This window comes from Penicillium malachiteum, assembly GCF_028827825.1.
Source record: "Penicillium malachiteum strain IBT 17515 chromosome Unknown utg000004l:1.0-4883003.0:1.0-4884900.0, whole genome shotgun sequence".
Lineage (NCBI taxonomy): Eukaryota > Fungi > Ascomycota > Eurotiomycetes > Eurotiales > Aspergillaceae > Penicillium > Penicillium malachiteum.
This window is the reverse complement of record NW_026643097.1, coordinates 576,963-602,078: the sequence shown is the minus strand read 5'-3', so window position 1 is coordinate 602,078 and position 25,116 is coordinate 576,963. Positions and strand designations below refer to the sequence as shown.

The following is a 25,116-nucleotide window of genomic DNA, read 5'->3' as shown; positions in this document are numbered from 1 at the left end:
ACTCTGCCTGTCACAACTGCTAACATGAGTGCAGATAGTATGGTACCTGACAGATCTTAAGCCACCGCCCGCCCATCTGGCTGGTTGGGTTCAGCAAATTCCCTTTGATACGGAAATTAAAAAGAGACTTACATGTCTACTGTCAACAACTGCAGTGGTTTGTGCAAAGCTAAATGAGCGATGCACCTTGGGAACAGACCCAGATCTCGTATCCTCAGACATGGAGACTCTGGACGAAGCACTGCACTCAGATAACCAGTTGCAGGAATGAGCCGCGAGTCTACCTCCTGCGTGGACTTGTATCGAGCGACACCCTTTGAATCACACTGATCGCCCCGACTGGGCCAAGAAGCTGCTCATCATTCCGGGCGCCCCTGACCATATGCGCACGCACTCCAATCCAGTAGCAGCAAGTGACTGGAACATGTGTCGCGCAGCGCGTATCCGACTATGGATCCAGATACTCAAGTTTCTCACCCGGTGCTCTCCCACAAATACAGATATCTTAGAACTCAAGGAGCGTGGTTTCAACTTTCTTGTGAACCTCACCGATGAGATCGCCGAAACCATACCATACTCTATCAAGCTTTCACCAGATGGCTCGGCAGACCCCAGGTCTCCTCAGGATATTCCAGGCATTTTTGCCTACTGCATTCTTTGGTCCACCTATACTAGCTTTTTGTCGTATCAAAGTGCTACGATGAAGGAGCGGGCTTACACGCATCGAATGACGTGGTTTGGGGCCATGCTTCGCTTTTTACGTGATACGACTGGTATTGCAAAGGTGGAAGTATTTCTCGAAGAAAAAAATCAAGTATCATAGGTTATAAAATATTATCTTCAAACTATCGCTTCAAAATATTCAAGACCAGAAACATTGGTGCCAGTGGTAAACTTGCCCAACCAAAAGCCTTCGACCCACTCAGACATTCCGCTACCCACTCAATCCCAGCCACACCTCATTTCTAACTCCGTACTGTTTCAAAAGATAAAAAACCACGGCAACTGACAGGGATCTGACAAGGGTGAAAACGACAGCTCTAAAATCAGCGAAGTCCACGTCATTAAAACGGATTACGGTCTCACCGGTCCCATCGACAGGCCCAGAAGCATTTGGACCCCCTGAACTCCACCGCGCAACCAAAGCGCAAACTTAGGGGAAAAGGATCAACACACATACCGCTTCTATCAATCAATCAAATCAATCAACATGTCTACCTCAATCCCCACAAAAATGAAAGCATGGCTATACACCAGCACAAGCGGAGGTCTCGAGAAAAACCTCTATCTCGACCCATCCGCCCGTGCACCCCCATCACCAAGACCTAACGATGTCCTCGTGCAGGTGCTCTTCGCATCCATAAATCCAGCCGACTACAAAGTCCCCGCGATGGCATTCGGCCTCGCGGCAAAACTAGTAGTCGGATTACCCGCGTCCCCGGGCATGGATTTCTGCGGGCGCGTCATCGCTACAGGTGCGAACGTATCCCAGTTTACATCTGGTCAGCTTGTCTTCGGATGTCACAGTCAACCTGTGAAATTTGGTTCGCTAGCAGAGTACCTTTCCATCTCGGCGGATCTTATTGCCGCTGTTCCCGAGGGTGTGAGTCCTGGAGATGCGGCGACGATTGGGATTGCGGGACAGAGTGCGTTCCAGGCGATTAGTGGATACGTGAAAGAGGGAGATAAGGTGTTTATTAACGGTGGTTCTGGAGGTTGTGGGTTATTTGAGATTCAGATCGCGAAGAATATGGGTTGTCATGTTACGGCTACATGCTCGACGAGAAATGTTGAGCTTTGTCGAGAGTTCGGAGCTGACGAGGTGATTAATTATACTACCGTCCCTAATGGGGATCTTTCTGCTGCACTGCGGGAACGGGGAGTAGTGTTTGATCATATCTTTGACCATGTTGGACTTCCGTATGATCTTTACTTCCAGTGTCACCATTTCATGAAGCCGCAGGGAGTGTTCTTGCAGGTTGGAGCTGCGGGTATGTCTACTCATGTGTCAAGAGTGGGATGGCCTTCGCTTTTGGGTGGCGGGCGCAGGAAGTATCGTATTTTCTTTTTTGCTAATACTCAAGCACATGTTGTGGCAATTGGTGAGATGTTGCAGAAGAAGAGCCTGAAGGTGAATGTGGATACTGAGTATAGCTTTGATGATGCTGTTGAGGCCTTTGATAAACTATGCTCTGGAAGAGCTCGAGGCAAGATTCTGATTCGAGTCGCTGAATGATCATTAGTGAACCGGCAGAGTTGAGAAACAGAACCAAAACAGATAAACGAAGTCGAACTTCTTTGAATTCACATGCTCATTCTAAACTGCGTATCATACATATGTGCACTCTCAATTCTCTTCACTATTCACGCCAATGGCCCGCAGGAAGGTTTGAGGTCCATCAGCTCCGAAAAAGTGCTCTGCATACCACTGGCCCTTCTCAATAGCGCTGAGAGCACGAGGCAGCATCATCTTCTCGTATTCTATCACCGTGGAGTCCAAGTCATCAGAGTCATGCTGAATTATATTTCTAGCCAGCATTAGACTGTCGTACAATGCGGCATTTACTCCTGTTCCTGAGGGTATACTAGAAGAGGTGATCATCAGCAAGGTTAACTTGAAACTATTACACCTGTGGATGTTTTGAATGGACGTCCTAAGTTAAGTGCGCAGCATCTCCAAGCAGTGTCACCCCAGGCATATGCTCCCAGGTAACAGAGCTTTTTGACAATGTGTACAACGGCCAGGGGCGGAAACTCCGATCGGCAGACTTGATCAGCTCCGTAAGCTCCTGAACCCACTCAGTTACATTTTGAGTCATGGCCTGCAATATAGCCGAAGGATCACGGAGACTTCTGGCCTCTGCATCCCAGACGTCTGGCATTCTTATACCCACAGAAAGGTGATAGGATCTGTTACCCAGATAATGCAAGAATATCTGAGATCCTTCATCTAAGGCGAGATAGTTTCCTGTTCCAACCATGGAGGCAACAGACGAGTAAACTAGATTGTTGACCCGGAGATAGGAAGTAAAGAATGTAGTTCCAGAATATTGCGGTGGCTCAGACATAACGTGTGATGAGTTAGAACCCAAGCAACTGAATTCCAATATGCGTTATGCTTACCAGCTTCCTCACTTTGGACCAAGCACTATCTGCACCGACAACAAGTTGAAATCTAGATTCAACATGACCATTCTTAGCATGAACGGACATTGATCCATCGATGTCTTTTTTCACTTCCTGGGCATTGAATCCCCAACGAACTTTATGAGCTGGTATAGAGTCGAGGAAAATCTTCCGGAGATCTTTGCGGTCAATTTCTGGCTTTTCTTCACCGGACTGTCCTGGAATGTCCAGATGAACAATTCCTGCCCCATCTGCAATCTTCGTTGAGACATTATATGTTTCAAATACAACAAATGTTATCTTGGCAAGTTCAAGTAGTCGTGCAAGAGTGAGACCAGCAGGGCCAGCGCCAATGATGGCTATGGGTACCTGTTGTGAGATCATGTTGATGAGATTCAAAGAACAGAGTTGGGACAGAAATTGTTTTCATGTGAAATCTCCATACTACAAGCCGAAGGGATTTGCGGTTCTTTTATCACTTGAACAATCAATTGGCGGCTTTACTGGCATCGACATGTTTACTCCCATAAGTCCCGGTAAGTTCCGTGACCTCCGACCACAACTCACTAAACTCATCTCGTAAATTCCTATAACTTCCATCCTCCGAGCGTTTCAGAATGGAGACAAACCATGACAAATTGACAGAAAAATACTCGTGCGACTGTTGCAGAACTAGAAAGGTGATTTCACATTACCGACTTTGAAACACTACCACTGACTGTGATGTAGGTCGCCTGCTCAAGAGAAAGTGATGGCTGCAATCAATGCATCAATATTGGCACCGAATGCATCTCCTCACGATTTGGTGTGATTCGTCGCAAGAGAAAGCGCACAAGCAGAGCGCATGATTATAGCCAGGCCGCTTCGGAGGCTTCCATTAAGAGCACACCCATCACCACTACAGCGGAAAGGAGTATTGATATTGTTCAATGTCATCTGGCACCTGATATAGAAGCTACTCGCGAGCGATTGAGCACAAATGCTACTTCACAACAGCAGGGATTGATTGATGCGCTCTCATCTCTTTCGGAACCCTGCACGAATACAGGTCTTCGATATGAAGCTCCGAAACTTCAAACCGTACCTCGGGACTCTAACCCCTTCGAAGGCCATGCAGCTGGATGGGCAGAGAGTAGGCAAAATTCTTCCCGAGCTCCTCCATTCCGTTGAATAACATTTCATATGATAGCCTTTGAAGTTTTTCTTCATAAGAGCGAGATGTTGCGCGATATGACACTGTTCCAAATCCTACTCGCTCATTCGATAAAAAGAAGCAAAGTTTGGCGGCTATGGAACTGTTTCCAGGCTACTTGAAAGATCTTGGCCAGCGGAACTCACTTGCTCGAGGACTGGAAGGCGTCGCAAAAGTATTTGTGCAGCATGCAAGGTCATCGATCGAGTGCCACAGTAGTTCTGCAAATTTCAGTACTACTAGGGATCTTTTTCCGGGGGTACAGAGATCAGCAGCTTTATTAGAGGATCCCCCATGTTCACTTTATGATGGCACCCTTTGTGCAAACCTGTTTAGTAGCAGCGGTGATAGCAGTATGCCGACTATCTTTTCAATGGGGTCAGCTAATTTTGATACAGAGATTGTCAATGACTTGAGTACACTACGAAGCAGCTTCGATGGTGATAGAATGTTCGATTGACTGACCTGGGACACTGGCAACTAAGAGGCACAAGGGCTTCCATTGATTCTCATTGTATGATTATTTTTTGATAATAATAGTAGTGCAAATGTGCTGGTCATGGCAGTCTTCAACACTCGGAGTCTTCAATTTTTGGTACAAAAGGATGCAATTCAAGGTTAACACTCTTCTTTTCCATAATTTGCAGCTGAGTATCAATCAATCTATTGGCTCTAATCAAAGTCCAGCATTTGAGTGAAAATGTTATTTCCGTTCCAAAAATGTCAGCGCTCCCAGTGCAAAAGCATCTACACCCGTCTTCAAAGTCGGTTCAATCACTGGCGCAAAGAATGGCGAATGGTTACTCGGCAACTCATTCACCTTTCCCTTACGAACAGCTTCATCCCATGTCTTCTCATCAATGCCACCAAACATCCACATAACATATGGAGCCCCAACCTCCGTCGCCAAAAGCGAAAAGTCCTCACTAGCACTTGGTCTCTCCATATCCACCATTCGATCCCCAAAGTAGGGCCCAAATGTCCCTTCCAAATCCTTAACCAATTGATCATCATTGACAGTCGCCGGTGTCGAAGACACCAACTTGATCTCTGGTTCCTGAGTCGCACCGCCAGCCTTACACTCCGCTTCAACAATCCTCCGAATCGCATCATGCACTTTCATCCTAACGCCCTCATCAAAGGTCCTCACACTAACCTTCAAATCCAAATAATCGGGAATAACATTCGCCGCAAATCCCGCATTAATACTCCCAACCGAAACAACAGCCAACTCACCCGGCGTAATCTCCCTTGCCACAATACTCTGTAATTTCACCACAATTGACGCCCCAATAACCACAGGATCAATAGTAGTCTGCGGCGCAGACCCATGTCCTCCACGTCCGAAAACGCGAATATCAAATGCATCAGCCGCAGTAAGAAGTCTCCCAGAGCGAATGTTCAAATTTCCAGCCCTCAAGCACATAACATGCTGCGCAAGAACAATATCCGGTTTCGGGATCTTCTCATAGAGTCCATCATCAATCATAGCGCGCGCTCCACCTAGAGCCTCTTCTGCGGGTTGAAAGATAACGAGTAGAGTCCCGCTCCAGGATTCGCGCGCAGCATGTAAGAGCGTGCATGCAGCGAGTAAAGCAGTCACATGGAAATCGTGTCCACAGGCATGCATAACTGGTGTGGGTTTTCCGGATGGATCTTTCACGACCTTCTTACTCGCGTACGGAAGTCCGGTCTTCTCTTCCAATGGCAAAGCGTCCATATCCGCCCGTAGAAGTATTTTGGGACCTGGTCCATTTCGGAGAATTCCTGCGACACCGTTTCCGCCTATATCTGTGTGGATCTCGAAGTCTAGAGTGTGGAGATGATCGGAGGCTGCTTTAGCGGTTTGGGATTCTTGGGTGGAGAGTTCGGGGTTTTGATGTAGTTGGCGGTAGATTTCTTCGAAGAGTTTCAGGTTTGGTCTATATTTGTCTAAGAGAGCTTTGAGGGGCGGTTGTTTGGTGCGGGTGTCTGAGGGGTTGGTGTTAGCGCTTCGTGAAACGGTGGATCATAATGGTGTCCTATAGATGTACCGGCGAGTTTCATGTTCATTTTGGGAATAGTTATTGGTCAATTGATTGAGATAGATTGAGATAGATTGAGTTTAAGGTAGAGCTTGATGGAAATAGTTTATGTTAGTGGAATTGAGTTGAAGGTCAAGTTGAAGTCTGTGCTAGAAGGTCGAGTATCTCATTGACGTCGTTCCTTCTAAGCGCCAAACCTTGATAAGGCGGAATCCTCGGAACCAATCGATCTTGATAAGTACTAGATAGTACCTAGTGAAGAGGGGAACACTATAGGCGGTGTACTCGAAGATACACGGGTCGAGGATGAACAGAACAAACCAACAACCACAATACTACTGCATGAATGATATGAGACGACCCCCAGGGGCATGATCGGAAATGTGAAAGAGTTTATTTCTAAACTAGTAACAGCGATCATTCTTGTATGCAACGATGAAATGACATGACATAAGCAACCCGAAATGCACTGATGAGTAATATAGTGAGGACATGTCTCCCCACTACACTAGGTAGAAGATAACATCTAATAACATCTAATTCACGCTTCAGTATTACCTACGAGCGCTATGGATTAATTTAGATCTGGTTTCACACATTCGTAAGAAATCTCATCATTAGATCGTCATCCAATCGTTGGATGACGTTAAATCACACTACGAAATAATGCCGCATAGATAGGATCCAAAGATCAGTTCTATCAAATTTGCCTCCAAGGCTGATTCCTCAGGTAGCAACCTACACTCCATGCTGTAGTCCGCACTGTACGCCATATCACAATTGTTGCCTATAGATCTGACAAATCGTAAAGCTGAACCTGGAACCTCAGAACCTTCTCCAAAACAGTCTAGCACGATCTGCCTTGCGCTTGGGCCCCACATCAGCCACAAGACATGGTCTGCTTACCTGCAAAAATAGGAATCCCCTCCTCAAGATCACACTCGTCAAAGTTGGCCAGATGGTTGACCTGGTCACTTGCCAGTCTCCTCTGATCTCATAGTTCTTAGTAATCTAGTGTCTTGGTCATCGATGTGTTCGTTTTCACGGGCCGGTCCCCACTGTGGAGTCCGCCCTATACTGCTCTCAGCCACTTATCACTCTGGAATGCAAAAAGTGAAAATTTTTCATTGAAAATTGAAAGAAAAAAAAAGAATTCTCAGGTTTTTGTTTGTAGGAATAGCCGAACGGGGGGGGTCGAACCCCCAACCTTGAGATTAAGAGTCTCACGCTCTACCGATTGAGCTAGCCCGGCAGGGCTGGTTGAAGGCAAGAGGCTTAGAACGATTCTTATCGACAGGTACAAGGCCTGTCCACTATTGCATTTGTTAGAACTCAAAAGTAAGCACATTGGCAGGGGAATGGATAATTGTCGGAGTCCTTGGACAATCGTATAGGCGTATAAGTTGGAATGCAATTTTTGTCAGTTTTCAGTAGGGGCGAAACAGGGCAATCGGAGTATCTTCTCGACACTTGTGGAAGTTAACAGTTAACCCGGGTGAAACTTGTGGTCCGTGGGCATCGCCTGGAGGATATACATTGGCGGGTGCCTGCGAGTGTAAAGTGTAAGGCAGGGTCCAGGTCAGAATGTGTGGATGGGAAGGATAGAAAGTTTAGAAATTATGGCGCGCGTAAACTTGAACACCGTCATTGTATGCATGTATGCTTGTCATTTCCTTGCAGGTTGATCGGTCTGCATGTCGGGGACTCTTCCAGGAACCCGTGTCAACTTGATGACAGAAAGGCTTAGACGTGGCTGGTGCCACCGAATCATGAGTGAGAATTCCGTGGCTGAGGCAGTGTTTTTCTTGGCCAGGACAAGGTTCTCTAGAATCGAGGTGTGGCTGGAGGCTGAGGCGACAGGGGATGGATCCTCCATAGAGGGGTCCGAGTCTGGGATAGTCGTGGGGTCTAAAACATCGACTCGTGTTTTGTTGATCCGCGACCCTATTCTTAGTTATCGAGGGCGATTCTATTTTTTGGATATTCGAAACACCGAGTCGTATCACCAAAAATGGTATACGATAATGCGGCTCAATCTGATCAGGAAATATGAACTAGGAGGTTCCATGATTGTATCGGTAAACGCTTTGCATTGGGGGCAGCGGGTAGTCGATCAATGAGGGGGAAGGTGTACTGAGGGAGGCTCAGGTCTAAAATGACCTACATGAAATGTAATGGCTCTCAATGCAAGTTGACAAGTTGACATCTATGTTCCGATCGAGAGTCTGACTCTGACCTTTCCTAATGACGTTTAGGGGGGGAAGCACATTCTTGGTGCACGAGACCCCCCTTGTTCATCCGGTGCAGGAACACGAGAGGCTCAAGCCACACAAAGCGAAACCCGTACGATGATGAATCTAAAAAAAAATAAAAATTCCAGACAGGCAGCAGAGGGAGAAAAAAAAGTGAATAATAATTAATTATGAGAAAAAAAAAGTAGAATGTTCCGGCATCATGCAGGGTAGTCGAGATTGAAATTACCTATGGTAGTAGACAAAGGGAATATGAAGATAAAGGGCCAATACAGACCGTGGTTTGAAGTACTAGTGACCAATCATGGATGTGAGAGAGACTGTAGAACAGTTGGAGGGGCGGTGTTGAACTGAATTTAATGAAATAAATCGAATAATAATATTATAAAAAATAAAAAATAAAATAAAATGAATCGGGGAACTAAAAAGGACCAAGGATTAAGTGGATTTTAAGTGGGTATCAACTCACTACTTATTATGGTTAGTCCCTCTCTCCCCCAGGCTACAATGAGGTTGAAACCGCTTTCTATACATCATCATTCCTATATAACTACTTCCTTTTCCCCCTCCATTTCTAAAATTCATTCTTTCACTCCACTTCATTTTCATAAATACATCATCTGCTAGTATCAAATCTACTATCTATCATCCCAAACTTCACTTGATCACTCTCGTGATCATCCTTCCTCTCTATACGCGTGATCAATAAATCAGTCACCGTGTCGCCCTTACGCTCAACTACTTATTTCGTCGACCCCGACACTTTGTCGACAATAGAAAGATCTTCCGGTTCTCCCTCGCGGCGCCTTAGTGTTCGCCGCAACTCCACAATGCCTGCTCAAGTTGTTATCGAGCCCACCGTCGTGCGTGAGTTGCGCGACGATGAGAAGCTCGTCCTTGTGGACTTCGAAAGTCATGTCTCTCGCTGTACTCGCTGCGGAATTTCACTGGAGAACAAAGAGAACAATTACTGTGACAAAGGCCACCTCCTCGCTGTCGATGTAACCAAGTATCTATACAGTGTGAACGGAAAGCACTATGCTGTTGTGGACAAGGAGAATGGAAAGCCCATGAGAGTCAAGCTACCCCGCGACTCGAGTGCTACTCGCCTTCTTCTGGACTCTGTCTCTGAGGGTCTGCGTCTTCAATCTCCTCGCCGAGGCCGCGCTCCTCCTGTCCGTCCTCCCAGCTCTACTCGTCCTATCATTGAACAGCGCCCTCGGTCTATCACCCCAGAGGACATTCCTGCCCCTCATCAAATCATCGAGCGTTCCCCATCGAACAGCAGCAAGCGTCACGTTATTGTCTACCCTCGATCCTCTCGATCTTCGAACTCCAGCCAAAGCCCCTCCAACCGAGGATCTTTGTACGTCAATGACCACCTCGACCGCGAAGAGCGACGATACGACTCTCGTGGCCACCGCTACCACCGCTGAATACAAAAGACCAAAAAAAATATGAAAAGGGAAAAATTACAAACATTTTTCTATGAATATGCTGCCTTTCTGGTTACCACTCCATCATTGCTGGAACCTTCACTTCAATCCATACCACGGGCATAGAGTGCCCAGACCGCCAGCCGGTCATTTCCTTTTTTGTCAAGGAAAATTGAAGAACCAGGAAATCAAATGAAATCTGGTCTCAATTCCTGGGGATAGTGGCTTGCCTGGTGCGCCCGCCCCCATGATCTTCATTTCAGTCATCTCGGAAATCTCTTTGTCTTTCGAATTTTGAATTTCGACACTCGGACTCCCAGATAGGGAAGAATCCTTCTGTTGATGTGACTGGCGAACCTGGCTACAGGGATCCTATACTTCGGGTCGCTTGGCTGGGCCCATTATTGGCGAATGCGCCCCATTCACACTTGGTGGTGTGGATGCCGCCAATAGGAAAGAGGGAGGGATGCTTCATCTCATGCATGATTTGTTCTTTGCTGCACGTTTTTATTGGCTTATGGGAGTGAGTCACTCGATTTTGAACTTGGCTCTTTGTACTCGACAGTTGTTGGACTCCGATGTCCTATGAATTTCCTTTGTCTTTATGAAGAATGATTGCAGATGTTTATTCGGATGAGTTGATGATAGCAAGTTACTAGTACACGTTTAGTTAGCGGGTACCCGAATACTATGGTCTTGATTGAAATTTACTCTTTTCACTGTAAGATAAGAACTAGGCTACTTGAAGATCTCCAAAAACAAAAAGAAAAAATTACTTTGCATGATCTACCAATCTGGATTTACTTTCTACATTACACGACGTGAGATCATTTCAATGCTTGAAAGTGACTCACGGCTCAATGTGGGACTTGCGGGGTCCTTGTTGATCTGCCGTGGGGCAAGGGCCGCAAGGCGTTCTTCGATTTCCAGATGGAGAAATGCACAATTCAACCGGTAATATGCATTTGCATTGTATTAGCTTGCATTGCATCAGAGCACTTCGGGCCACTGTGGACTAAGTTTAATTTGTATACCATCCCTTCAACTTCAACTATTCTGATGCCTTTATGTTGTGCCCCGCCGAAGCTCAATCCTTCCACACATTATCAGTTGCCCCGTAGTCTTGGAACCAATGCTTTGTATCACTGTCAATGCCGGTGTCCACTGGGTTAATCCTTCCGTCAATCAAATCCTATATTGAATGCAATTTATTATGCGACCAGTTGACTTCTTGAACCCTGCGTCGTGCTCGGGTTCTCACTTTACATCCCCGAAGTCTGATCTTGCATCCAAGTTCTCACCATGCATCATGAATTAATTAATGCTTTGACCTTCACCGGGGGAGATCATATCTCCGACGGATTAAACGCCAGGTTCATGCTTGAAAGTGGCCAACTGGTGCCCGGCAGCCCGCATGTGCGAGCAAATGCACGCTGACTAACCAGTTTATACTGCCCAAATAGGCAATATTCCAAATTAGGAATTGCCTAAATGGGTTAGTGCACTGGCATACAATATATTGAATATATTGACGTTCAATGAGATTCAAGCTTGAATGTTGGTTTCTTCACATTTAGACTATTGCAAATTGCTATACTATCTGGGTATGCATGATGCTACTTTCTGAACAGGATCTAGAATTCAAGTCCTGCAAGCGATGTACGTCGTGTATACTGCATGTGTAAGGATGCTACAGCCCCCAACTGGAAGGATCAAGAAAGATTAACAACTTGAAGAGACATGGAGGTATATGCACGTGTAAAGAGCACCTCTGTTACAGGAAGGAAAAGAGAACTTGAAACGAACAGAGCATGGACTAACCCTCGGAGGCGAATGATACCAGGACTCCGAGGTGCCCCAATTGACCCTCAAGTGCTCAAATAGTACTGACTATTATTAAGGCTACTCAGGACTTCCAGGCCCCCAAAAACTCTGAGATATTGTTGCTGAGGCTCTCGAAACGAAGCTCCTAAAATAGAGAATCATATTGACATCTTAAGATGGAAATTTCATTCAATTTATGTTAAAGGGCTGGCACATTTGCCATTCTTATGCACAAGATCATCTGAGCAAACATGACAAGCTGGAAGAAGACAAAGTGCCTATATGATACGCGCCATCCCGAAAATAAATAGTATAATGCCAGCTATTTTGAGCCGACCTGCCCAATGCCTTTCCCAAGAACATGACGGAGTAGAAGAGCTACTAGATCTTTCGGTTCTAGGAGTCGTTGAAGGAGCAGATGTGTTGCCCAAGTTCTTCATGCGACCTCCAATAAGCTTGTCACACATAGAGCGTAAAGTAGTAAAGTTAGTGATATAGTTCTTGTTTAGTGCACTACTTGGAAGCACTGTGTTGTTTCCGGTAAACAGAATATCTGGAAGACGTTAGCAAGTACACCAGTAGCCCGACTCAAGTGAGGTAGATAATAAACTTACAGGCTACATCTAACCCTGTGTGCCCATTGCTACCATCGAGGTTATCATTCGGAAAGCATGTTCGCGTCATCAACCAGGATACCTCTCCGATGACTTCGGGATCGTCACCATCAGAGTCACCGTAGATCCCGTAGAACATTTTTCCATCACTAGAGAAAATTGGTGTTCGTTTCTCGAAGTGACTTGCGAAGAAAAGCAAGAGATCTTACCAGATAACAGCAGCAATATTGTTCCCCGGAAGGACACTTCGATACTGGGTTCCGAATTTATCTGGGATCACGATCCAAGGGACTTCGTAAGCAGCTAATGCTCCGAAATTGGTCTGTGGTTGTCCATCTTGATTTTTCTTGAGAAAATTTAGTCCCAATCTGCACTCATTGGTCTATCGACTTAGAGTATGTCCAATAGGCACGTTATTACCTTGCACCTGTAGTCAATACCATCGCAGTCAACATCCATATCAGCAACCAATACAAAGGCCGTACCCTATTAGCCACAGTATTCAGTAAACCATATGAAATAAACGCTCAATTCTGTAGCTTTGAATAACCCGGAAGTTACCTCGGTAAAGTTGGACCAGTCACTGTGGATAGTCACCTTGGTCGCACCGCTACTGCGGCTCACAGGATGGGTAGCATATTTCGCTGTTTGGCTTGCTTTCGCTGCAGCGCTTTGCAAGGCTGCAATAGGGGCTGTGGTAACAGCGGTAAATTACCTAGATGGCGGTCCTGCTGTGGAATTGTTGTACTCGGAGCCGTCTACTGTTTGTGAAAGAGTTGGAATTGAGAGAAGTAGGGAGGTAAAGAAAATTTGGAGGGCATTTTTGGTGTGCATGGCGATGATAATAAGCTGGATGGAATGTTTCATTGAACTTGAAGCTGCGCATGTGAGAGCCAAGTAAGAGGATGGCTCTTATTATTTGCCATTACCTGATGACGTTCCTTATGCTTCGACTGCTTATTTGTACAATACGTCCCGTGACTGGTGCACCAATTTCCACTATTCCAAGCTTTGATTCCAACCTTGGAACCTTTGAAGCCTTCCGCGCTGTATTATTCCTTACCAAAATACCGTGTACTATCGAGTGAACCTTCCAAGGTTGGAAGAGGGGAACGCCCGGGCGTAGTGATGTGTAATCAGAATACACGTCCACGGGTGTATAGGTAGACCTCGGGACCTCGGGAGACAGCACGACATGCAACAACAATAACGTCAAACCATGTTGTTCTAGATGTAGGGACTGAACTTCATGGTCCGATCAGAGAGGTGTAGAACTGTGTATTCATGACTACCTAGTGTATAGCAACTTGAACACTACCTTATGGCACGGTATCGTACATTTTCAAGTATAGTAGGAAGGGCATCCTTCCCCACTACCCTAGTTATGACCTGAGTAGATCGAAATACCGTGACGGAATCTTTGACTCGGAAGCAGGTAATGAGCTATGGATAGGTACCTACCTAGGTATGATCAAAGCATGACGAAACCCACTTTCCTCTCAATACAAATTAGCCAGCACTTTAAGTTGAGGGATACTTAGTCTTCATATATACACACAGTAGGTAGCCGAAATTGATATCAAAGATTCCATGAACGTTGTTTGTAGCGATTGCACCAAGTACTTTCAAAATTTTGTTCCAAGGTTCCTATTTTCCGCGGAACAACCGCGAAAGGATTGCTCGCCGAAACTTTCTACCACTTTCATGATGTCGCTCATTGATTTGTGCAGTAATGGATTGCATATGTCCCTGGGCTTCTATCCCGGCCGATGCTTGAAGAGATTGAGAACTTTGAGCGTTATGCATTCCGCGCCACCTATTCAAAGTGGCCTTTGAATTTGTGGTATCCGGGTGGTTAGGGCGTAAATTTCGGTCAAAGAGTCGGGCGCATTCGGCCATTAATCTGAAAGCAGATTCATGTTGACCTAACGCCCCAATTGTGAAAGCCAGGTTTGCCATGCTGTTCAAGGTATAGTGATGCTCTGGCCCGAGTGCCTGCTTGTTGCTATCCACCACTTTTATCTCTAGCTCTTCAGCTTCCTTCCATTGTCCCTGTTTTCGATAGGTTGATGCCAGGTTACTTATACTAGTCCGAGTATTAGGATGCTCTAGCCCAAGTACCTGCTTACTGATATCCACCACATATACATCTAGCTCTTCAGCTTCCTTCCATCGTTCCTGATGTCGGTAGATTGATGCCAGGTTACCCATGCTAAACAGAGTATGGGGATGTTCTGGCCCAAACATCTGCTTGCTGATATCCATTGCCTGTACCTCTAGGTCTTCGGCTTCCTTCAATCGTCCCTGCTTTAGGTAGGTTGATGTCAGGTAGCTTATGCTAGTCAGAGTACTGGGATGCTCTGGCCCAAGCACCTGCTTGCTGATATCCATTACCTGTACCAGTAGCTCTTCCGATTTTCCCAACTGGCCATTAAGCCTATATGCTAGCCCAAGCATTAAAGAGCTTTATATGGTCTCCTTATGCCTCATGCCAAAGAGCTCTCTTCTTGCGATCATCGCCTTCTCCGTCATTCGCCCGCTGTCGATGAAATATCCTCGAATAAATGCAAAGCACGCTGCTTCTTGGAGTAGCGCCGTCAACTCCTTTAAAGACTTCTTTCCAAATGGCCGTTGTGCTTCTGCACGTAGTACATGAAAAAAGAGAACTTGACACCCTGCCTAATTCTCGAATATCCCATCGGGAAAGCGGCTATGAAGTTTTTTGATAAAGCATTCCTTCCATATCTCAAGTTGTTCGTGGGTCTTAAGCCACTCCGGCATCGCTATCTGGACTAGTCGGTGTATCTCGAAGCTGACTCCCTCGGCACTGATGGAGATCAACGAGTAGTCTTTCAACATCAACATATCATCCTCAAAACTTCTGTTAACTAAGCCTTTCAAGTTTTGGTCTTGCTGGATCAGATAATTGGGGATTGCCTGTCGATCGAAGAAGCTCATGAAAGATAATAGATCTGCCGCGCATGATCTTTTTTCTGAGATATGATCAAATGATATTTGCTATGTGAGAAGAATGGCGCTTTCAGCTTCCCAGTCCCTGCAAATATACCCATCCTTATAATTTATAAAGTCGATCCTCTGATGATCACCTGTTTAAAAATCCTTCAGATACTACGTGACCGACATACGTGGCATTCTTTGCTTGATATAGGCTGCGGCTGCACGATCGTAAGTGGAATAAAATCCAGCGCAGCGGCTAGCTGGATGCAATCTTCGATATTTGCTTGAGGCTCGAGCTTCTTCTTAAAGAGCAAAATGGCATGATTCTCATCCATGGCTTCCACTGCAACAATATCATCATCTTCCACGATGCTCGATGCCACACGTCTGCTCCGGCTTGTTATGAGGATGAGGCCGCCGAGGCTAGAAAAGTACGCCCAGATTGGTCTGAGGTCATTTTCTAGAAAGTTGTGCTCACATAGGAAATGGTTATCGTCAAGATTATCGAGAATAAGCATCCATTTTCTCCTTGTGTCATGCAGCTAAGCACAAAGAAGTTTGAATACATTCCCCTGCGGATTCTGTCGGCCAGGTATCTTGACTCGGTCGGCGATCTCCCGACAACTTTGCTCAAAGCGGGTTGCATTGGCCGTGTGAATCCAGAAGACCCACGTATCTGGAGATCGATCCTGTACACGATAACTATATTCGATAGCAAGCTGCGATTTCCTACGATATATTAGCGTTTGAAAATGTATGGATACACCCAAACTCACCCCACGCCGCCTAGGCCCACAAGTGCTACACGAGCACCTGGAAAAGAACCCTTCTCATCTATTTGGTCCAGCAGGGTCCCACGGTTCACAAAGTCAGGGTCGTGACGGAACGGGAAGGTCGATAGAGGGGCAGGTGGAGTTTCCGGGCGCTCTGAGCCAAAAGTTGTTAGTGTCAGCTTGACCTGGGGAGTGTCTTGCCTACCGGCCGGGAAGTAGATTTGTCCATTGTTGATTCCCACCTGGCCTCCTCGATTGTTATCACCGAAATTTATTGAATTCATCACTGATCGGCGACGTAGATATGGGTGAGAGTGCTAGCCGTAGGTCCAAGTCGCGCATCGTGCTCAGCCGCAATATCAGGTGACCGACGAGCAGTAGTGCCAGCTGTTTATTCTTTTTTTAGACATGTGCAATACCAAGAGTCGCCGGTGATTAATAGACTAACTTGATAGGTAGGTAGCTGATGGGTGCTTCATGTAAAAAAAATAAAACAAAAAATTTGACAACTTGAATATGACACGATTCCGAGTCGCTATATCTTGAAAAACGAACCTACAGATTGAAATATACCAATAATACTGAAATATATTCTCTATATCACGTCTAGGTTAAATACTCATAAGAACAGCCTTGAAACTTGTACATAGAGAAGAATGACAGCCTCTATCTAACTTTGAGCACCATGTAACAGTTTCAACATTTCAGTAGCCGCATGCTGACCAAGTGCGTCCAAAGTACTCATGCCCAGCATTTCCAAAACGCTAATGTCGAATTCAAATATTTGTCTCCACCACTGTCTTACTTCGATTGCGACCAAAGAATCCATTCCCAGCTCTGCCAGAGAGCACCATGTCACCAGATCTTCTTCGGGTTTCAGCAAAAAGCTAAATAGCTTCTTCCCGATCTCCACAGCAAGAAAGTGAGCGGAATCAGGATTAGCTAGCAGAGCAGCATCTTTCTTAGCCGCTTGGACGAAGGACTTCAGATCGTCACTGATAGGAGTGCCGGCTGCAGAGTCAGAACTCTCTATATTGTGAAACACGCCCATGCGAATGTCCTTTTTCCAGACTAATCGATTGTTGGCATCGTTCAGAGGTATACTTGAACGCAGCCCAAGACAGATGTTGTTGTTTCTCAGTGCAGATGGCTGTCCTTTATTTGGTTGAGGCTTTGAGATGGCCAACTTCAACGCAGTAAGAACCTCCGATTCCGACACGGCGGAGGGAAGAGCATTGGATGCTCTAAGCTGCTGTCTGATTCCCTCATGCTCAGCAAGGTAACCAACTTCTTCAACAGCTCCAACCTCGATGGAACAGGCTGGAAGTCCCAGATTCGAACGGTACTGGGAGAAAGCATCAAGGAAAGTGTTAGCACCCGCATAGTTTGTTTGACCAGGCTGTCCACAAATTCCAGAAATGGAACTGAACATGACGAAAAAATCGAGATCACAATTGGCACTCGTCGAAGCGTTGTGAAGATTCCATGTGCCATTGACTTTGGGGTCAACGACGAAGTTCCACTCCTTGGAAGTCATTCGTGTAAGTGTTTGATTGTCAAGCGCCATACACATCTGCAGGATACCCTTCAATCGTCCTTCGGATCGCGTGACAGCTTTGATAACATCCTTGAGACTGGAAACATCGCCCTGCACAAAATCAACGTGGCAACCCATGCTCAGAAGCTCCTTTGCAAACTCGCAATGGCTGAGTTTTGTGCCAGCACTGGGTGACAAATAAATCAGATGGCGTGCCCTGTGAGCGGCCATCCATGTAGAAACAGAGCGGCCTACACCTCCGAGGCCTCCGACCAAAAGATATACACCTGAGGAGTCAAATGAGATAGGCGCTCGTTGCACCTGGATATTGGACTGTACTGTGAGAGCTCCTTGGGGATCTCTCATAGATACAACGATCTTGCCAAGATGAATGCCTTGTTGCATATATCGGAACGCATCAAGGATGGCGTCAGCCTTGAAGATCTGGATTGGTCGAATTGGATGAATATAGCGCTCCTTGAGCAAGTGAGAGATCTGCTTGAGCAGCCTGTTTATTTCGAGTTAGCGAATTGTGACTATGGATTCGAATATTAGACCAACTTACCTCTTCGCGACATTCGGTCTCTTCCGACAGATATGATCCAGATCGACACATGAATAGCTCCGGTTTGGGATGAAATGCACCATGTCAAGCTTGCCAAAACCTATCGCATCACGCTTACTGATGTCAACCATCTTACCAAATTCTCCGATGCAAGACCATGTCGCATGAAGCAGCTCTCCAGAGAGCGAATTCAATGCCAGGTCGACTCCTTCATCGTCAGTGGCTTTCATAACATTCTCAGCAAACGAGATATCTCTGGAATTGAAGATATTTTTCCGACTCAAGCCGTATCTGTCAACCAGAAACTTGATCTTCTCTTCACTTCCTACCGTCGCAAAAATCCGGGCGCCAGCCATTTGTGCCAACTGGATAGCAGCAAGACCAACACCGCCACATGCGCTATGGATAAGGATCGACTGTCTGATGCATTAGTCCCCGTGCAAATTTCATGCAGCAAAACTTTTGGGTTCACTTACCTGCCCCGCTTGTAGATTGCCAACTTCAAAAAGAGAGTAAACTGCGGTTGCAAACACACAAGGCATAGTTGCGGCATCCTCAAAGCTCAGCCCTGCAGGAATTCGTTCGCAGACTTTTTCTGAGACAACCACATCCGTACTGAAGCAGTCGGAGGAAAGAAGCATGATACGATCACCAACCTCGAGATCTCTCACATTTGGTCCAGTGCGATGAACAACACCGGCAGCTTCGAGGCCAAACCCATTTCCTGGAGCTTCGACAATATCGAGAGCACATAGAACATCCTGTATTGAATTAGTGATCTAAACTATTATGATGATGGTGTCTGTCTTATATACCTTGAAGTTCAATCCTGTTGCATGCACTTCGACTTCAACATCATCGTTCCTCAGTACTCGAGTATCCTGGTATGACCAATGCAAAGAGCTCAATCTTCCCAGCTTGCCAACCCGAAGGGCGACAGAATTACCTGACTTTGACTGCAGTAACTCGCTTTCGGGACTGAAAGAATGGAAGCGTCCAACATGAACAACATTGTTCAGAATCGCATATTCGTAGTCTGGTTTAAGGATTTCGTCATCCTGGCGGAGCTCAAACTTTTCGAATACGTCGATGACCTTGCTAGCCGAACGACTGATGTCGTCAACTTCGCATGTACCAAACTCTACCAATGTCTCCAGGCGGATTGACCTGGCAATGCCGTTTATCTGGGCAAACTGTGGGTCCTGACATTGAATCTGAGATAGGCCTGTCACCCAAAGAAGTCTGGAACTTTTCAGGTCCTCAACAACCTTCTTGAACGAATTCAAGCGCTGGTCATCCATATCTTCAAAGAAGGATACCTCTTCATCCAGCATGGCGATCACATCTTGCTCAGCAGGCAGGGGTGTGTCATTTAATAATTCACGATAATCAACAACATATCCCCTGTTGACCAGCTCCTCCTGTAGAAGTGTCACAGGACTGGACTGGCAGAGTGCCAGAAGTGTGACACGCTTCTTTGACAAAGTCTCACGGTCGGGTCTTGTGACAATGACAGCACCAAGCTGGTATGGCTCTTCCGCATCAAAAACCACAGCATTGGGTGCCAGGAATCCGGCAGCGGTCAACTCTTCCCGCCAGCGCTCGATACTGATGTATGGCTCGTCGATCCGCCCATCGGCTTCACCACACCACCATCCAGGAAGGACTCCCCAGATGTAATTTACCCACTTATGAGTTGGGGCCAACTCATTGAGAATAAAGTGACCATTAGACTCGAGCAGCTTGCGCACATTGCAGAGTGTTTCATTCAAAGAAGAAGTGGCGTGAATTACATTGGAAGCAATGATAAGATCATATTTGCGACCGTCAAATCCCTGCTCGGATGGGTCTTTGCTGATATCCAAAGTTGTGTACTCCATGGAGGAATACATATTGAAACGCTCCTTTGCAGCAGGGAAGAATCCGGCCGAGATATCACTGAATGTGTACCTTGAGTATAAGGTTCTTTTGTCTGCAGTCAGTGTGCTGAGGATGTGTGCTGTAGAGCCCCCTGTCCCAGCACCGATTTCAAGGATGCGCAAGTTAGGCTTTCGGTGCGCCAAATGTCTGACAAGCTGTGTCTGATCACACTGATCCATGAAAGCATAGAGTTCCGTCAATGTATCATCGGTAAGAAGGATGTCAAGAGCCTCTAGTTCTCCGGTGAAAATCCTTGGCACATTTCTGCATATCTTCTGGATCGCCAGTGCAGCCATTGATGCCAGGGGATTTTCCAAATTGCCAATCATGGCCTCAATCTTGTATTCAATGAGTTCACTTTGGAGCTCTTCCAGATGCTGAACATCGGCTGACTGAAGTTGGTGATTGATCCAATCTCGATATTTGTGCATATAGACCAGCGGAGTATCTAACTTTTCGATGGCTCGTCTCGATTGGATCATGCATAGATGACTCAGTTCTGTCAACAGGTCCATGTAAGCTCCTCGATCATATGTGGGTGGTTTTATCAGGCTAGCCACATCCATGAAGTCAATGTGAGGTCCCCATTCTAACCGGGCAAAGCCATCAGGGCCCTGCGCAGGATCATCCTGAACACAAGAGAGTTTGACTCCTGATGCGCGAAGAACTATTCTTCCATCACGAGTCGCGCATTCTCCATTTCCAATAATCGAGCCGTTGGGTGTGTTCTTCGCTGAGACTCGTAACTGAATGTTCTCATAACAAGATGAGATAAAAATCTCTTCGATTCTGGTGGGGATCATCATCCTGGCCGGGGCATTGGCATATCCCTTCGTCGCAGCGGCACTGTAAAGTTGCAGAGAGGCATCTATTATGCTGGGATGCAAATGATAATCTCGAGTGTCATATTCCCTCGTCGTGATCTCCGCAGTGGCTTCTTGCCTGAGGGTATCTGCACAGACACCTCCCAGACGCTGAAATGTTGGCCCGTAGTTGAGTCCGGCTCGTGCCATGGCACTGTAGCAGCTGCTAGTCGGTACCCTTCGAACCAACTGGGTTATCTTTTGCTCTAGAAAAGCTTCACCACAATGTGATTTAGCTTCTCCGAAACAATGCTTTGTCCAGCTTGATCCGTTATGGGCTGCGATCGTAAATGCCCACCAGTCGCTGTCTACAGCATCGGTGAGGCGATTTCGACGCATGGTTGTCATTATTTCCACGGGACTCCCATTATCCTGAAGAACAAGAGCAGTGCTGATAACGGTTCTCCGTAACTTGAATCCATTCTGAGAATCATTGAGCTGCTTCAACGCTTCGCCAATCATTTCTGCATACCCTGCAAAGGGGAAAATTACGTCTGTGCCGATCTTATGATCGCGCATCCAGGGTGCATTGTCCATGTGAAACAAATTTCGAAAGGATACATCAAAATCAGTACTCTCGGCGGTACGACGGCCCAAAAGATTGTGATGTGGGTGGGCTGGATGCCTCCATTCCTTGGTGAGTCTCGATTCGTACCAATATCTCTTCGAGTGATCCCATGGGTATCTTGGAAGGTTGGGAAGAGTTGAGCCACTAGGGATCACTTTTTGCAGGTCAATGGGATATTTAAGAGAATGCAATTTCCCAATGGTCCCTAGCAATGACTCGACATCATTCTTATTTCGAATTAATGTGGACGAATATGGAGATGTGTTCGAAGTCTCGGATTGAATCTGTCGTAATGGCCCTTCGAGCGCAGAGTGAGGCCCAATTTCCAAAAATACCATGTTCCTCGAGATTTCATGACGGAGAAGAGACAACACAGCAGAGCGGAAGAGCACTGGCGACTCCAAATTCTTTTGCCAGTAGTCTGGGCCAAGGCTCGCGTCTCTGATAAGCTTGCCGTCTTCAACACTGCTGAAGAACAGTATTTGAGGAGCCTTAGCAGAGATGCTTTGAATGAGCGCATGATATGAGCTACCAATCTCTGCCATGTGATGGGAATGGTACGCTTTGTCAACTCTGAGTAACCTTGCAAGTACGCCAGGGTGATCTGTTTTTATTCGCGAAATGGCAGTCTCAACAGCCTCAGTTTCACCAGAGAGAGTCACACTCCTAGGCGAGTTTTCGCATGCGATAACTAAACCCGGTTGGAGATATCCTTGGACCTCTTTTGAACCCATCCCTATAGCTGCCATAGATCCATGCCTGGTTTGTAACTTGGTCACATAGCCACGGTAGAATGCAAGTTGTATTGCCTGATCCCTTTCAATTGCACCAGCCGCATAAGCGGCAGCAATTTCACCACTTGAATGGCCTATAACTGCGGTCGGCGAAACTCCGATTGAAGCAAGAGTATCAACCAATGCGATTTGGATGGCAGTGCAAAGAGGCTGAGATATCTCTGCAGAGTTGAGGCTACTCAATTTCGTTGGCTTCTTGATCTCATCTTCAATAGTCAATGTTGGAGCATGAGACAGTGTTTGCAGATGCAGATCGAGAGATCGAATTGTTTCCGTGAAGGCCGGGAAGGTATCACAGCAAAACATGCATCGGCCCATTTCCGCCCATTGGGCGCCTTGACCCGTGAATACCATGGCAATATTGGGTACTGCATTGGTTTTGAATGTCAATGAAGACGTAACTCCACCAAAGAGATCTACCACGGCGTAGGCGCGATGAGGCAGATGCTCTCGCTTATTCGCTAAAGTGAACGCAAGGTCACTGACTCGGTCTGGGTTCTTCAGAACAAAATCACCATAATTTGAGATTATTTTCTTCAATGACTCGGCGCTGGTAGCAGAGTATAAAAGAAGCTGTGGTGTTGTGGTTGGACGCATTGGAACTGGCGATAGTCCAAAACTTCTCGCCGAGTCAAGAACAACGTGAGCATTGCTTCCTCCAATTCCGAAGGAGTTGACACTGATTCGCTCGCACCGTGATTTTGGCCATGATACTGCTTCTGTTGGAACTGAAAGCTGATATGAGTCCCAAGGTATGGCTGGGTTGGGCCGACCAAGATGGAGAGACGGAGGTATGATGCGATTCTCCAAGGCGAGCACCGACTTTATCACAGATGTCAGGCCAGATGCACCCTCTGAATGGCCCAGATTGGATTTGACTGAGCCTATTTGAATCCCACCATGTGGCCCAAATACACGACCGACTGCGGTTGCTTCGATCGGATCTCCAACTGGTGTACCTGTGCCGTGACATTCCACATACGCGGTCTGGGATAAATCGGTAATACCCGCAGACTGATATGCGTGTCTGATCAATTTCTCCTGGGCAAGCGCATCTGGAACTTGCATGCCTCCCGTACCTCTCCCATCACTATTTGTCGCAGTCGCTCTGATTACAGCTCTGACTGTATTACCGTCACGTATAGCGTCGTCAAGGGGTTTGATGAAAATTGCTGAAATTGCTTCACCTCGAGCATATCCATTTGCATCGGCTGAAAATGACTTGCAGCATCCGTCGGGTGAAAGAACCCCTTGCTCCGACATGGCAGCTGTCATTCCAGGGCCCATTATCAGATTGGCACCTCCAACAATAGCCCCTTCGCAATCGCCTTTCGTAATTGCCGAACATGCTTCATTAAGAGCGACCAGCGATGCAGAACACGCAGTTCGAATAGTGATGCTGAATATCTATCAGCAAATTTCGGATAAGAAAATACTGTGTTATTTCTCACTAACCTTGGTCCCATCAAATCCAATTCGTATGATACGCGGTTTGCTAACACAAAGTCTCCATATCCACTTACACGGTGGAGCCCATATTGTTGATTCTCTTTTGCGAAGGCTTCCACCCAATCTTCGCCAAAACTACCCATATAGCAGCCGATCGCTTTTCCTCTATAATTGGTCATCCCTGCATCTTCCATACATTCTCGTGCCACTTCTAGCATCTGTCTTTGATGAGGATCCATTTTCTCCACCTCTGCCTTGCCCATGTTGAAAAATGATGTATCAACAGTGGCGATATCAATACTATCGTCAAGAAAATAGCCATGCTCTGTCCTGATGCTACCAGGCTTAGCCGCATCGGAGAAATATGCAGATGCATTATATCGAGATTTGGGAATCGGCCCACGAGCATCTCGTTTGGCTAGCAAAAACTCCCATAGTTGTTGTGGAGAGTGTATACCGCCTGGCAGGCGCACTGACATGCCGCATATGGCTATGGGCATCGATGGAGGGACATGTCGTGCATTCAAAATGATATCAGATGAATTGGAATCATTAATGGTGCTGGTTTCAATGGGTGCATGAGCTGATGAGCCATTCACATCAGCAATAAATGTAACCATGATGATCGTTTCCGAGTCAACAGAAGACCACTGACAGATAAGGATTGGGATGAAAAAAGAACTGATGAATTTGATTTGTCCAATGATTGAATGTATTCTGAATTGAAGAAGAATCTCTCAAACAGGTGAAGTGTGGAAATTCTGGAAGAATTGATCTAAATAATCGGACTTCCAGTGCATATAAATTGAATATTGTGTCCCAACAGGCCTCAATACCTACTCTATGCGAGCCTTATATTCCACCACTACTAGTATCCATTAGCCCGCAAAATAAACGAGCTGCTCTATCATCCCCTAATCCTCTAGCCTCGGGATAAGATTTCATGTGTCCTTCAACAGGCCTGGGACCAGCCTGAGCTCCACATTGCGTGTCAAAACCTTCCATGTCAAGTTTCACTACGGAGTACTGATACAGTAACTCTCACGAGCCCCGTGGTGATATTTCCCGTTCGAACCATCAGTGGTGTGCCTTGTGTTTAAATTTAGGCAATACGCCTGATCAATTATGTCATATCGTGATTGGGCTCCATGGTGGTACATTTATTGATGGGGGGGCTTGAATCAGATTGATCCATATGGATAGTGTGGGGCGGATCTACCG

At 46.3% G+C, this 25,116-nt stretch overlaps 9 protein-coding genes across 9 annotated transcripts; 3 read left to right on the top strand and 6 right to left on the bottom strand.

Annotated features, from left to right (window-relative positions):
• Positions 1–1,210: 1,210 nt before the first annotated feature.
• Positions 1,211–2,236, top strand: N7483_008385 (NAD(P)-dependent alcohol dehydrogenase; the record flags this gene model as incomplete). The annotated part of the gene is made up of 1 exon (XM_057091812.1): positions 1,211–2,236. One exon carries the CDS (start codon positions 1,211–1,213, stop codon positions 2,234–2,236), a length of 1,026 nt encoding a protein of 341 aa, XP_056942986.1.
• Positions 2,237–2,654: 418 nt separating this feature from the next.
• N7483_008384 (FAD-dependent oxidoreductase) lies at positions 2,655–3,510 on the bottom strand (the record flags this gene model as incomplete). Its single annotated transcript, XM_057091811.1, has 2 exons — positions 2,655–3,059; positions 3,124–3,510. 2 exons carry the CDS (start codon positions 3,508–3,510, stop codon positions 2,655–2,657), a joined length of 792 nt encoding a protein of 263 aa, XP_056942985.1.
• Positions 3,511–3,640: 130 nt separating this feature from the next.
• Positions 3,641–4,296, top strand: N7483_008383 (uncharacterized protein; the record flags this gene model as incomplete). Its single annotated transcript, XM_057091810.1, has 2 exons — positions 3,641–3,662; positions 3,872–4,296. The coding sequence occupies 2 exons, from the start codon at positions 3,641–3,643 to the stop codon at positions 4,294–4,296; spliced, it is 447 nt and encodes a 148-aa protein (XP_056942984.1).
• A 725-nt stretch (positions 4,297–5,021) lies between these two features.
• N7483_008382 (putative zinc metallopeptidase) lies at positions 5,022–6,370 on the bottom strand (the record flags this gene model as incomplete). The annotated part of the gene is made up of 2 exons (XM_057091809.1): positions 5,022–6,289; positions 6,352–6,370. 2 exons carry the CDS (start codon positions 6,368–6,370, stop codon positions 5,022–5,024), a joined length of 1,287 nt encoding a protein of 428 aa, XP_056942983.1.
• A 3,054-nt stretch (positions 6,371–9,424) lies between these two features.
• N7483_008381 (uncharacterized protein) lies at positions 9,425–10,030 on the top strand (the record flags this gene model as incomplete). The annotated part of the gene is made up of 1 exon (XM_057091808.1): positions 9,425–10,030. The coding sequence occupies one exon, from the start codon at positions 9,425–9,427 to the stop codon at positions 10,028–10,030; it is 606 nt and encodes a 201-aa protein (XP_056942982.1).
• Positions 10,031–12,132: 2,102 nt separating this feature from the next.
• Positions 12,133–13,302, bottom strand: N7483_008380 (glycoside hydrolase family 75 protein; the record flags this gene model as incomplete). Its single annotated transcript, XM_057091807.1, has 6 exons — positions 12,133–12,407; positions 12,469–12,617; positions 12,678–12,814; positions 12,889–12,954; positions 13,030–13,138; positions 13,184–13,302. The coding sequence occupies 6 exons, from the start codon at positions 13,300–13,302 to the stop codon at positions 12,133–12,135; spliced, it is 855 nt and encodes a 284-aa protein (XP_056942981.1).
• An 813-nt stretch (positions 13,303–14,115) lies between these two features.
• Positions 14,116–14,859, bottom strand: N7483_008379 (uncharacterized protein; the record flags this gene model as incomplete). The annotated part of the gene is made up of 1 exon (XM_057091806.1): positions 14,116–14,859. One exon carries the CDS (start codon positions 14,857–14,859, stop codon positions 14,116–14,118), a length of 744 nt encoding a protein of 247 aa, XP_056942980.1.
• Positions 14,860–15,147: 288 nt separating this feature from the next.
• Positions 15,148–16,483, bottom strand: N7483_008378 (Tetratricopeptide-like helical; the record flags this gene model as incomplete). Its single annotated transcript, XM_057091805.1, has 5 exons — positions 15,148–15,405; positions 15,615–15,968; positions 16,029–16,155; positions 16,203–16,353; positions 16,405–16,483. The coding sequence occupies 5 exons, from the start codon at positions 16,481–16,483 to the stop codon at positions 15,148–15,150; spliced, it is 969 nt and encodes a 322-aa protein (XP_056942979.1).
• Positions 16,484–16,869: 386 nt separating this feature from the next.
• On the bottom strand, positions 16,870–24,515 carry N7483_008377 (reducing polyketide synthase sphB; the record flags this gene model as incomplete). Its single annotated transcript, XM_057091804.1, has 5 exons — positions 16,870–18,244; positions 18,302–18,717; positions 18,778–19,062; positions 19,117–23,845; positions 23,902–24,515. The coding sequence occupies 5 exons, from the start codon at positions 24,513–24,515 to the stop codon at positions 16,870–16,872; spliced, it is 7,419 nt and encodes a 2,472-aa protein (XP_056942978.1).
• Between the last annotated feature and the right edge of the window lie 601 nt (positions 24,516–25,116).